General features: G+C 36.6%; 1 protein-coding gene across 2 annotated transcripts; it reads right to left on the minus strand.

Annotated features, from left to right (window-relative positions):
* On the minus strand, positions 1–9,935 carry LOC128217939 (uncharacterized). Of its 2 annotated transcripts, none has more exons than XM_052925406.1 (8): positions 9,707–9,935; positions 5,721–5,760; positions 2,980–3,032; positions 2,731–2,771; positions 2,305–2,413; positions 1,380–1,566; positions 1,011–1,083; positions 1–765 (listed from the first exon to the last, which is right to left on the minus strand). In XM_052925406.1, exons 1-8 carry the CDS (start codon positions 9,765–9,767, stop codon positions 253–255), a joined length of 1,077 nt encoding a protein of 358 aa, XP_052781366.1. In that variant the 5' UTR covers positions 9,768–9,935; the 3' UTR covers positions 1–252. The 2 variants fall into 2 exon arrangements, with proteins under 2 accessions (XP_052781366.1, XP_052781365.1); XM_052925405.1 differs by having other exon boundaries at positions 1–780; positions 9,707–9,933.
* Between the last annotated feature and the right edge of the window lie 5,074 nt (positions 9,936–15,009).

Consider the following 15,009-nt stretch of genomic DNA (forward strand, 5'->3'; position numbering starts at 1 on the left):
AACAAAACTGAAATTTATTGCACATAATTTGACATAAAGAGACAATATGCGTTAGTATATACACTGTATGTCTATTTTAAAAAAAAATAATCGCTATCGTCCTTATAAACATTGTTGTGAACTTCTTAAGGATTTTATTTCAACAGATTTATTCAACACGCACTGCATTTCTATAAGAAAAACATTTATTAAAAGAATAATTAAATAATTGTTGCAAGATTTGACAAATTGAATCATTGTAGTATTCGCGCATCATTTTTTCTCCAGCACAAAATAATCATGTGGAACACTGGTGTCATTATCACGATGACAAGTTTCCGTACTGTCCATTTCAGCGTCCTTCTTTTCCAGCACAAAATACTGGTGAGCTCCACCGGGATCGTTGTGCTCCTGGCTCCGTAAATCGCCGTCATCCTTTACAGCGGGTATCTGGTTGTATCCCGCATTCTGGCTTCTGTCGGCGTTCAGTGTCTGGTAGGCGCCACCTACGATTTTCGAAGAACTCGTGCTCGGTATGACGTCATTAGTGAGCTTGTTGTATCCGTATGTCGGTGATGTCACTGGAGCAAGTGACGAATTGGTGTTGGCATGATCGTAGCCGTACGCATTATACGTGTTTGTGCTGCCGACAGGTAGATCCATCGACTCGCTGTATATGTGTTGGGAGGCTGGTCGGCCACTGTTGGCATTTTGCGCTGTTGTAGCTGTTGCCCGGATGTCAGCAGGTAGGGAAGGGAGCGGCGCCAACGGAAGGGGTCGGGATTTCTGCTCGTTAGCATTCTAAATAAATTTAATAAAATTCCGTTAATAAAACCATAATTACAAGATAAGCATCAAAGTTAATTCTGAGAAACCGGTTTGCCAGTGACTCCCTACAGGTCTATTTGTTGATTTGAGTACCAATCTACTACCAAAGGCTACCCAACGTGTTTGTACCTGTATCAGTTCAAAGGAACATCCACTATGTATTTGTATTAAAAAATGCACATGCGATCACAATGTATGCTCACCGAGATTTCATCATCTTCCAGATTTTCGTCGGAGCAGGTTTTCTTCTTGCCTGTCCTTACGGCTGATGCCTTTCTGAAAAAAAAAAACAATCCGAATGTATATTTAAAAATAGATCTTCAGCAGTTCATTTCCTTCCTGATTACAGATAATATCGAAACCCTTTAAAACTGAGCACAGGACTCCAATTGAATAATGCGTATGCTATTGGGGGATTATATACAAGAACAAATTACAAACGAGCCATTAAATATAAACCATACATTGAAGCTATGGCCTATTATATGAAATATACAACAAACACAGATACTACGGGAATAAGAAAATGTAGCCCATCAGATACTTAAAACAAAGATGTCGGATCAACTCACGCATGGACGGAGGGACAGCAGACGCAGAGAGCGGCGGTTGCCACGGCTCCAAAGAACAGCCCGAGTACGAGGATCCCTAAGGCCGCCCCGACACTCACACCCGAGATTTCGCGTAGGGTCGTACAATCCTTTGGCGGACAGTCCAGTGCTGGACAGTCCTTAGGCTTCTTCTGTTCCGAAGGATTTCCTGCGTTAAAGTGTAATTTTATTGCAACATAACGAAAAAATATTAAAGTTTAAAATTGAAGATACAATACAATGTCATTGTATAAGTTATTTTATTTTTGGAGGTCTTTATGGATATTAAACATACAGGCCTGGTGCGGCTTGGTTAAAGTTTATTTTTCATAAAGACCTCTAGATAAAGGCTTAATTATAATGGTTGAAATCTTCTTTGTTTACTGACAAGGCACTCCCCTTTTAACACAAAATGTGTTCACCCCCTACCGTTGAACTATGTACCCGTAAGAGTCTGAGACAATATGAATACATTTATGTGTGCTTTGTTAATTCAACGTGTCTAGTTTTCCACATATTGTTTCCAGCATTGTTACATTGAAATAAGTTGCAATTGAAACTTATTTCAGATTAAAATTTACTACCGCATTTAAGATAGAGTTGTTGTTGTTGTTCGTTTTTTTTCTATATTTGAAAGTCGAATATTTAAAAAAAACACTGCCGTTCCATTAATTCAAAATATTTTAAACCATTAAAAGTGTGTAAATTAGCTCCCTTTGAAGCAAATTCGACCTTGGCTTTTAAAATTATTTTTACTCACATAAGAAAAGCCTGTGTCAAATCAGGGACAACCTAATTATAGATATCATAGATCACCTGATAGAGGTTAAAAACATCATTTTTATAAAGTCCGTGAAATGATATACAACACAACAGCCAAAGATCACCTATACGTTTAGAGCTTTACCTTCATCAGTTGGAGCTGTTGTCACTGAGGTGGTCACTGGCTTAGGCGTTGGAGTCCATCCACTGTCGTGTGTTGTACAGTATAATGTAATACATGATTTCTTGTTACCCTGCCAAAATTACATTACATGAACAATGTCATAAATGTTGAAGCCGTTTAAAGCACTGATTGTATATACCATGCTATGTACTTGGATAAAAAATTTGCAAGTATAATAAGTTGCTTTTGAATATTATAAAAGTTTGCTGTATGAATAACAGTCAAAGGGAGTACTCTGATGTGTTACTTTCAATTAATCCAGATATGAATGAATGTATCACAGTAAATGGAACAGTAAATGAAAACATAGAAGCTGGTATCCGTTTATGCATCGCAATACACCATGTACTATCTTAAAATAATTTTACAAAAATAATTATACATTACCTTCGTGCAGTATATCAAACAGTCTTCGCAGTCTGATTCGGCTAAAAAAGTACTATGGTTTTATTTATAGTATCGTGGCATTAAGCACAATATACCATTAAAATATTGTCGAAATTAGTGTTCAATAATTAGGAGTATTCGTTCCAACACGTTGAAATATATAAAGCTGAACTTTTTTCCGTTTTGTATTATACAAATAAGAACATAATTTGTAAACTCTTAATGATTTAGGACTTAAGGCAAACTTACATGATTTTCCGTATGTGTTTTGTGTTTCAAATAATTTCAGGTCACAGACCTTTCTGCAAATGAAGCAAAGTTTGCATTGGTATTGAACAAATCAGAACATTTAACAGTGTACAAATATTACTGTATATTATACGTTTACTTATATTATAAGTTTGAGGGCCAGATTCAGACATTGCGAATTCTTAAATGTAACAAAATATCTTTAATAGTTTTTAGTATTGGGTCTCAAACGAAAAAGCCCAGAAGTAAAGCTAGGTGCATGCAAAAGGGTAATGTACGACCTTAAGGGTACGAGCCCTGGTACCATGGCAATGTCACCATGTTGTTGACATGAACACGAGATGGAAACACAATGCCTTTGAAAAGAAAACTAAATGAAAGCAATAACACTTTCACTTCGGCATGGAATCTAAATGAAAGCAAACTCACTTTTATTTCGGCATGAAATCGAAATAAAAATACACTCACTTTCACTTTCGCATGGAATCGAGATGAATGCGACCTCACTTTTACTTTGGTAAAGAATCGAAATGAAAGCACACTCACTTTCACTTTGGCATAGACTCGATATGAAAGCCCGAATCGATATGAAAGCCCACTCACTTTCACTTTGGCATGGAAAGGAGATTAAAGCACACTCACTTTCACTTTGGCATGGAAAGGAGATAAAAGCCAACTCACTTTCACTTTGGCATGGAATCGAAATGAAAGCTAACTCACTTTCACTAAAGCATGAAAAGGAGATGAAAGTAAACTCACTTTCACTTTAGCATGAAAAGGAGATGAAAGCCAACTCCATTTCACTTTGGCATGGAATCGAGATGAAAGCACACTTACTTTCACTTTGGCATGGAATCGAGATGGAAGCCAACTCACTTTCACTTTGGCATGGAATCGAAAGGAAAGCCCACTCACTTTCACCTTGGTATGGAATCGAAATGAAACCCCACTCACTTTCACCTTGGCATGGTTATGAACTACTTTAAAACAATTTCGGAATGAATTTTGCAAGAGAGTCATATAGCCATAATTTGGAAAGGAAAAGAGATTACATCAATAGCTTCATGATTTTGGTCATTCGGAGTAATAGCAGGGCCTTACGTAATGAAACGACTTAAAAGCAATATCATCAAGGCATTGCCGACACAACCAGATTAAAGCGTAACAGCGCCATACCTTTTGCAAAGTTGTGAAATCAACATCTCCATAGCTTTGATAATAGGACATAATTATAGCAACATTATGGCAACACAATGAGATGAAAGTATCAATACTATAAGGAAACAAGATAGCACCAGTGTCATAACTCTGGCAACAAAACAGGAAGAGGTACCATATTTTTGCTACCGTACACGATGTAATAGCACAAGAGCGACGACTCTGGCAATGTATCGAGGTGATAGCACCAGTGTTGCCATGACTCTGGCAAAGTAAAGGAGTAATCGCACCAGTACCATAACGAGATGATAGCAATAAAACTATAACTTGAAAGCATGAGTTGATAGCATCAATACCATAACTGGCAACGAATACACATACAGTAAAACTGCGATCGCTCGAGGTCGCCAGGGACCGAGCCAAAACCTCGAGGGAACCGATGTTTCGAACGACCCGATTTTCAATTTTCCAGTTTGATATGAAATATCTTTCAGTGTATTTTAAGTTTGAAGTCGTCAAACAGACTCTTTACTAAGACACCGATTATGTGTTGCGTTGTGGAAATCGCTAATATGTTCAAAGGTTGATGTAAACTAAATGTAAAACGCAAAAGAAAAAAACAATAAATGAATAAATAGAAATGTTTATTTTAACAAAAAAAGCACATTTTCGTAACAAGCAACATTTGAATGACAGTACATATTGTGGCATTAGTCAGATTTAAATGTCGCAAAATCAAGGATTGTTGATTGGCGTGTCTTGTCGGTTTCGCGAAACTGTTCAATTGCAATGTGGCGTGACAGCGTACAGAGCGTCTGAAGATCACGGTCAGCATCGGCAGTGAATTCAAAGAACCTTCTGACCACATCTAAAGCGTTAACTTCTCGTCATTAACTTCTCATAATTATCATCTCAAATGCCCATATCAACTAATATCGGTCATGCGTTAACAGTGAAAAACAGTTTTTCACACCATATCAAATTGCCTTTCAACTGTCATTGCAATTTTTACAACTTGCGAAAATTTAAACACCTAGCAATTGTTTGTTTATTTTGGAACACGCGTTCGGAAACTAGTGTGAAATTATGTCCTCGAGGGACCCATAAGGTTTTGTGAACGATTTGTGTACTTGGGACCGAGGATATTGCTCGACTGCTCGACATAATTAGGTTTCGATGCAGCGTGGGTATATTTTATATGAAAATAGAAGGAAAAAAGTTCGGGACCAAGCTTCGACCTCGAGGGAACGCCGGTTCTCGAACGACCGCTTGTTTGAGGGAACGCAGTTTCATAATAATAATAATTATAGTGTAATAGCATTTGTACAATAATTCTGGCGACCTAAATGGATTTTAGCACAAGTCCCAAGAAATTGCAACGTATCGAGATGATAACATCAGTAACATAAGGAAACGAGACGATAGCATCAGAACCATAACTTTGCCAACGTAATGAGATGAAAGCATGAATACCATAACTTTGGCAACGTAACGAGACGATAACATCAGTATCATAATTTTGGCAACGTGACACGACTATAGCATCAGTACCATAACTTTGGCAATACGAGAGAGAAACATACCCATCGTCCGAATCGTCGCTTTTCTTTTTTTTCTCTTTGGCTGAAATATATATAAAATAAATAAGCTTGTTTCAATGAAATATCATTTCGCAGTATTTCCGAACAGGAAAGAGAAATATGTATTGATTACAATGACATGATAATTATTTTAAGTGAACGGGATATTTCACCATTATTCTTTAAACCATAAATCCATCCTGGGACTCAAAGAAAAAGTATTCTTGAAATAGAGGTAAACAAAAGAAAAAATAGTAGCTTTTAAGAAAAAAACTCAATGATAACTGACAGAATTGTGTGAATATTTCATTTAGAAATACCAGCCTATAACAAACTGCTATAAAAGGAAAACATTGCTGTTAAAATAATACAATTTTATTGTTGCATCACCTACTTTAAGTATTATTTTTCTCCTCATTGTTTCTATTATTTTCTCTATGTTTAGTCGTTTACAAATGTACTGTTTATATATTATTCAAACATATATTGTTCGTATTATTTTTATCTTAATCCCAATTATGATGCAACCACACAGTACCGTTGCGGTATTTCATAGATTGACGACATATAAATGAATAATAATGTCGTCGTTCAACGTCGATGGTCGTGGGTTATTGAAACACACTGAATGGTAAAAGGATAAATATACTTAAAAAATACATTCATTTGGACTGATTTAAAGATCACGTCATACATGAAATTGTTCAAAATGGCAAATGTAATATGAATCCTAGCACTAGCCTGGGACGTGAAGTTTAGAGGATTTACATGCAGGGAATGGAATAAACGAAGGGAGGAAAGAAAAGGGAATAGCTGTAAAATATAAAAGGAAATGATCAGAACAAGTAATGACTTACTATTAGTTCAGTATTTTATTGAATATTAAGGTGGTATACAATCCAAAAAATGCAATCCCATGATTATAACATAAGGCCACAACAAATTGATCTACGGATTTTGCAAAAAAAAAAAAGTTAGAGCGAGACAGCGAAAAAAAAATTAAGGCAAATCAGAGGCGAGCGCAAAGCGAAAATAAAATAAAAATGTATTTATCTTACCAAATTTTTCATACAATTATGTCAAGAAATGCTTTTTAATTGCAAAAAAGGTTCTCAGTTATAAATGAAAAGGTTTTAATTGTATCTCATGAAAATCTGTCTTAATATTTAACAAATGACAATAAGATCCAATGCTTTACTATTGACTTTCATTGCATCAGCAATTTAAACGTGGATATTATTGTAAAGACAGCATTCCTCACAGTAACATGCAATTATTCTAAGACCAAAAAGAACAACTAAATTGTATTCATTCCGTACTAATCTAACTTACTATCACTGAAACACGTTTTTAGACAAGTAAGAGAAATTCATCATTTGAGCATTTCTAAATATTGGGTCAGGTCTAAATTTGAATCTCTTGAAGCACATGGTAAAATTGTAGTGACATTGACATGCCAGAAGATCGAAAATGTAAATAACACAGAGAACATTTCTGAAAAAAAATACACTGTGGATTGAATTGTGGGACAATACAATTGAAGCAGTATCAAACAAATCTGCAAATGTGGCACTGGTCATTATATTAAGCACAGGTGGTAAATTAAAGATGTTTCCGTTTCAAGACCTCGCCTTGACCACGAATGGTTTATAGGTACGTGTGTAACGCCGCATAGCAGCATCGCCGCATAAGCGTGTTTTTTTTCGTTTATGCGGTGATTTTCAACGCATAAAATGGGCGACCACGTTTATGCGGCGACGCTCAACGCATACAGCAGAAATTGCTTATATGGGGCGCAACTGTGTTTTGGCCACATAAAGAGGATTAACTTAACCATTTATTATAAAGCTAACAAACAGAGTTCTAATATTTTAACAAAAACGATGGTGATGACGTTGTTGATGATGATGATGATGATGATGATGATGATGATGATGTCCGTCCGTCCGTCCCGAAATCTTGTGACATGGGAGACTACAGAGTCACGTACATTTATTCATTGGTGTATGAAGCTGTGTACCTGCGTTAATTATTTTTATTTTTATTGTTCCAGTAACAAAATAATTATGGCCTTGATTCAGTCAAAATTAAGATATGTTAGTGAATAGTGCATAGCTCCTTACCTACCATACATAGAGCCACCAAACGTTACACAAATGTTCACTGGCATTTGAAGTTGTGCACACGAGTTTTCATTTATACATACATATATTAATGACAGTGGTATGGTCCTTGACATAGTCAGTAAAATATATGTTATTGTTATTTTGTGGCACATATTGCCCTTTAGCAACCATTTACGTTTTTCACAACTTTGCTTATTCTACGTAATGGTTACCACTGCCCCCACCCCACCCCGGCGTGAGTGTGGGGGATAGCGGGGGCTTTACCGGGGATTGGTTCAAAGGCCCCGATATTCCCCAGGTTTGGTGCAGTGGTTACAAATCTCATGTGCATAACTAGTGACTTATTGCAATGGACATTGGAACAAGTAAAGTTTGGAAAAAAAATCAAACGTTTTCGCAGAAAGATCAATTGGTTTGGTTCACATTTAAACCGATCTTACTTAATCTTTGTCAGAATTTACGTCTCTAAAAGTCTAGTACAAACCTTGGTTAGGTGGACACCAAAAAACTAAGGCCGATATTGATGAAACTTTATCAACCACTATTGTACTAGTATGTGTTTAATGGTGTGTTTTTATGCGGCGAAAGTGTGCCTTTTTGCCACATACGAAATTCCTGTTTATGCGTTGAAAATCACCGCATAAACGTGGTCGATTTCGTTTATGCGGCGATGCTGTTATGCGTCGTTACATACGTGCCTTGAAAAAGAATAACATGACTGCCTCCATAGCTTCAATGCCCGTAAGAAACAGGCCACTTTAATAACAGGCCGCTTTATCACTAATCGATCAAAGTGCGATAAGAACAAAGAATTGAGAAAATTAAGACAGTCATTTTACTTATAAAAGGTTCTATTTTCTGATTTTACAGATGTTATTATAATACTGTATTTGTAAATACAGACTGTTTCTAAAACATTTACAAGTCCTACATTTTTATCTGTTTTTAACATTTTTGTGTATATGAATACTGAGAAATGCATTTTGGAATTTAAAAACATAACTCACGAAAACATGTGCAATGGTTGTAAGTCGTGTGTCCGGCGTGTATTTAAATATAAGTTTTGTACTCAAAATCTATTAAGTTTTTATTGAGCACTAAATTTTGAGTAAAAAACAATGAATTACTTAAAACACACATAAATAGTTATTGCGTTCGACGCTGTGAAACTGCTGTTGTTTACTGAAGACTATAATCCATTGACTATGACATTTATTTTCACTTAAAACGTGTATTTAACATTAACGAAAACTGAAAGTAAATTGAAAATTAATACCGGAAATGAATAACAACGGTGCGTCCTGCAAAATATTCCCGACAAAAAAGACTGTAACCAAATATCAGGTGTTTTGCGGTTACCCGGACCTGTTTTGTCCTGACACGAGGAAAGTTTGCTCGCGAAGAATTTAAAGCATGGAAATACCTTCAAGAAATTCAGAAAAAAGGGGAAATTTAGAAGTAAACAAAAGAAATATAATCCGCGCGGCCAATTAATATGTGCAGGGGCAAAAAATATTTCTTTTTATTATTTTTTTCGTTTTTCGAATTTTAGGTGCGGAAAATCTGACGAACAAATGATCAATTTGTTGTTGCCTAAAGTGGACAGTTGGAAGTCCACATAGCGCTTCCATACTTGCTTTATTTGAAACAAGCGCACGAGGATTTTCTTACCCTATCAAGCAATTGTAAATCCACATAATCCATTAAAGTCGCTTACGTCCCAGCGTAAACTTAAAATAGAACTGCTCGTATTATATGTATGTGCTGTATATTCATTAAAATACATTTACGATACAGTTCACCATACGAACATACATCAAAGTTATAGCCATAACAAAATAAAGAACATATTTAAATACATACCATTTGAAATGAACACACAGATGCCTATTAGAATAGCGATGGTGCACAGTTTGAAATTCATCTCGAAAATTCTTAATTAAAATGTACACTTAAATCCCAACATAGTCCTATGTTTGTTGTATTCTCAAACTTTATTTGTTTAGTGTTTATTAGCAAACTCAAGTATGTTTTCGGTGTTAACACTACACTGTATCCGTATTGCACACACTTTGACTTAAACGAAGTTTGACGTGACACCATGCTCAAATAGTTTCCGTACACAATTATTACCGGACAATTAACCCTAAAGATCATTTCAAGTACTGTAATGTTCATTCGCGCTCCAGCTTCGCTTAAATGTTTGAATATTGTAACTTGAAACTTGAAGCTTAATGTATTTAACTAGGATAGTAATTGCCTTAAGAGCGCCGATTATTGTAATGCTTCTCATTGTCAAATAGTCTCATAAACTTATTTGGACGTTTCGACGTTGACAATTGAACGTTACGTGAACAATGATGACGTTACGTGTATGATAACCCTGACTCACTCAGTGGTGGAAGAGAAGCTTAAAGTGGTGACTATGGTCACGAAATCTTAAACAAATGAACTAGTAATTACTGTCACAGTAAGTAAACATGACTAAGAAATTTTCATGATAAGGAAAATTAAAAACAATCGTACTTGCCATAATATCAATGCACTTTTAAATGGACTAATGCATGAGAAATAATGCATGACCAAAGAACGTACACACTTAAACCGTTTCCAGAAAGGTACACCCAGCAAACACTGTCTTAATATTTGATACACAAGATCTCACTCTCGCGTAACGTCAAGCCAATGAGAGTTATTGATATAATGTAATAATTTGGTAGTAAAATAAACAGTTATTATACAGAATGTTAAAACATATGTACAGCTTTTATACAGTAACAAAATGCCAACATCACAGCTTAGCTTTACACTGAATCAAAGTCTCTTCCGACATGCGATCGGATGCCCGCTGTGAACTTGCTTTGAACTTGGTCTTGTCGCCGAAGATGAAGTGTTTTTCCATGGCTGGCGCGTACCGGGCTGCCGGTGGTGTCCGTCCGTACTTCTGGGCGACGATGCGCGTCATGTTTGCCGAGTTTCCCCAGCAGACCCCGGCGTATTGAACCCCCATCTCGCGGCACTGCATCGATGTACAAATATATGGGTTTATTGTTTACTCCAACATTATCTTGGTCTGCAGCGAAATCCAAATTAGCAGCTCAGGCAAGGAAAGCCATTTTTTCAATTAAAAACTATCAGTTGTCATTTGGTACGTTTAATCATAATGAATTTTTTAAACTTTTTGATACAATGGTCTCCCCGATACTGACATTTGGCTCAGAAATTTGGGGATTCAAGGAATGTAATGAGATTGAAAAAGTACAGCTTTTCTTTTGTAAATATTTTCTCGGAGTTAAGAGTTCTGTAAATAACTGTGTGGCTTTAGGTGAATGTGGTAGATTACCAATGTTCACTATTTATGTCTCGAAATGTGTAAAATATTGGTGCAAAGTATTACAAATGCCTGAAAATAGATTCCCTAGAAATTCATATATTATGATAAAAAATCTGGATAGTTTAGGTAGGCGTACTTGGGCAACTTATATAAAAGAAATATTGTTTACATATGGCTTTGGGTATGCTTGGATTGCCCAGGATGTGGGAGATATAAATATATTTATGTGTCATTTTAAAATAAGAATTGCTGATTGTTGTAGACAAACATGGCTTGGTGATGTAAATAATTCCTCACGTTGTGATACTTATAAATGCTTTAAGTCTTTATTGAATGTTGAAAGATACCTTAATATCAGTTTACCGTTTCCTGTACGAAAATCATTGGCAAGATTTAGAACATCTAGTCATAAACTTCATATTGAAATTGGTCGATTTTTTTGTATTGATAGAAATGATCGCTTTTGTACTTATTGTTTATTGGATAAAGACATACTTGTTATTGAAGATGAATATCATGTGTTTTTTAAGTGTTCAAGATTTAATGACATCCGGGAAAATTATTTGTTCTCTTGGTATCGTGGAAATACTGACATTTTTCATTTCTATAATATGATGGCATCGGAAAATGTTACCCATATTAAATCCATTGCTCTTTACATTCATAAACTCATGTTAGCTATAGATAACACTTAACTTGTTAACCAAGAGACACAACTCTTATTTAGTTACATATATGCATTTTGTTATATTTGATTTGCATTGTAACATGTATTATGGGCTGGAGGCCTTTCATTGAATAAACTTTCGTTCGTTCGTTCGCTTGGCAAACTCCTCAATGTGACATCGCCCGCACAGGCACGTGCAAAGCTCCAAAGGAAACGCATGACTTTTTTGCAATACTTGAGAAATGGTTTGAATATATATACAGTTACAAAGACATGTACCTATGTATATTCCCTGGTACGTGTCTGTTTCTTAAAAATGTATGCTTCTGATTTTATATTGATAATATCACATGTTTATATATTGTTAAACCAAAACATTTCCGTAAGTACGTCATTCGTTCTTCAATATACATGTATGTGGATATTTCCCACCTGGGTGGCGGTTGGTATTTGTGGAACTTCATACAGCTCAGCTGGTAACTTCTCATCCGAGCATACGTATTGCAAGACGTACTTGTGCCGGGTAATATTAGCGAGAAAAAACATCGGCTCCAGTGGGATCGTTCTACCAGAAGGGCTGTAACTCGACCCTGGCAACACAAAACACAAAAATGGTTACATTAACATGTAATCTACAAACAGAAATTAAATTAAATGCTTATGATCTTCAATATTAAAACCAAAACTATATTTTGGACCTACTGCGAAATATGAATTATATCGTGATAACATTCGTCCTTTACGTTCCAAATTTTACTGATTTCCCTGATAGCCGGAGGCATTGTTTCTGGACCGTGGTCTCAATTGAGCCCGACAACGGCGGCCCCTGCATCCTCCAGGTGCTTGCAGGCGTCCGCCAGCGTCACACAGACTACCATGGTGTCTGTGGCCGGGTTATAAGTTTGGCCGGCAACCCTACAGGAGGACGAGACTTAAATTGGTAGAAAAAAGGAAGTTAGGTTAGACCAGAAACATTACTTAATTTATAAGGGCAAATTCTTCCATTCTAAGCGTCATTTATAAATTACAAAAAGATATGATTATCAAACATAATGTGTAAGTTTGAAGAATTAGTGGCATTTGACTGATTTATTTCCAATTTCCGTCTTTAAAAGTTATTGATAGTCTGATTGTTCATCTAAACACATAGGGAGGTCTCCTGCGCACACAGTATATGTTCCATATACATAATATTCTATTTATATAGTGATAGCATGCAGTTAACAAAGAGTCTCAAGCACCAATTATCGCAAAATACACATAAAACGTGAGAGCTGTCACTGTGGATTCAGTAAATGTTCAAGGGCCATAACTGTGGGACTTTCCGTATCAAACTGTTCCGAGATCTACCGACAAACATTCTGACCAAGTCGGATAATGATTGGTTTACGTTTGCCAAAGTTATAGAGCGGACCCTCAAAAATCTGAATTATTATTTTGTTTTTCAGTTAAACAGTCATTTTTCAGAGACGTCTTTCCGGCTTTTGGTCAAACTTGACCGTTAAAGTTTGCCCGTAAACATGGTGACCAAGTCTGGGGACAATTGGTGTAAAATTGGGAAAGTTAAATAGCGGGCAACATCTGTTAAGGCCGCCTGCAGCAGGCTTTATAACAATACGTTCAGATATATATGACGGGCGTATACAAAGTCATATAAGTAAAGACAAATCCCAATACACTACGACGAATTTCTAATTGGCCACCTAGTTTTTATCACATTTTAGGAAAAGTATTCGGAGAAAAATACAATAAAACAAACAAATTTAAGTTTAATACGATTTACTACAAATATGTAAAACAAAACCTCATTGAAATTTGATCAAGGGAACAAACTTAACAGAGAGGCTTATCATTGACTTCCTGAAACCAAAAACTGCAAGATGAAATCACGTCGTATTTGATTTTGTTTGAATACTTTGTATGTCCACCTGCTGCAGTAATTACAGCAAGGCACAGTGTCCTTATTGATATAATGTTTCTGTGAAGATACTGTTGTGGAATGGGTGCCCAAATCTGATGAATAACACGCGTGAGCACCCTGAAGTTTGGTTGCAGCGCACCTTGCGCTTCAAAGGGTCCCATACGTGCTCGATCGGATTTAAATCCAGATATTTTGCAGACAATTGGAGTGTTCGCACGTTGTTTGCTACAATCATTACTAGTGTGCTTCTTGGTGCGTGACATGGTGCGTTATCTTGTGTCAACATCATACCGCAATTGGCACGGATATGAGGTAGAAGAGCTGGCCGAATGACGTCATTTTGATACCTCATCGCGTTCATGTTTCCTTAACTGGGTACTATTGGATTTTTCGTACGCATGGAAAATCCAGCCCACAGCATAATGGAACCACCCCCGAAGTTATCCAGTTCTACCAGATAGTTCTCATTGTTCCGCTCACCCCGACGGCGATATACGCGAGCACGTCTGTCATTCCAACGTAGTGTGATGCGTGCCTCATCAACAACAAAAAAATTGGTCCAGTTCGCCCTTGTAAATCGCAAATGTCGCCTTGCCCACAATAATCTTGCCGGCCTGTGCCTTGCGCACCGCAAGCCGACGGTTCTCAGGCGATTGCGCACTGTCTGTGGGTGGATTTCGCGGTTGTGTCTGCCCACTGTTTTACGTGCCGTCGTCGCTGCCGTGGTAAACCGATCCTGAAAGTGATCATTGACAATTTGAATTACCTGTTGGTGAGTCGTCGCTCTTCGTTTGGGACGTCGTCGGAGATCTGCAACACTTTTGTACGGTTTCGCCTAAAGAGTTTTAATACTGAAATGTCGCCTATTGAAAAGCCGTGCAACCTGAAAAATAATAATATCCACTTAAAGTTGATTCAAGGATGAATGTTAAAGAATGAGCTTTGTAGGACCTTATTATTCCCAGATCATATTCTTCACAGGTCTGGGAAAAATAGGATCCTATTCTACACAGCTGGGAAAAATAAGATCTCATTTGTAACACATTTCGAACAGCTCCTGGGAAATTTGTGATCGAAGCCGGTTTTTTATGTACCATAAAATCACATTCCTCACAGGTCAAAAATTGCATTATTTTTTTAACAAAATATGTAAATTTTACAACTGAGTCACATTTGTCACAGATTGCTATTTCCAGTATTGCAGATATATTTTGTTGATATACATGTATGCGTATATATTCTAG

The sequence above is a fragment of the Mya arenaria genome, chromosome 14 (genome assembly GCF_026914265.1).
Source record: "Mya arenaria isolate MELC-2E11 chromosome 14, ASM2691426v1".
NCBI classification, from domain to species: domain Eukaryota; kingdom Metazoa; phylum Mollusca; class Bivalvia; order Myida; family Myidae; genus Mya; species Mya arenaria.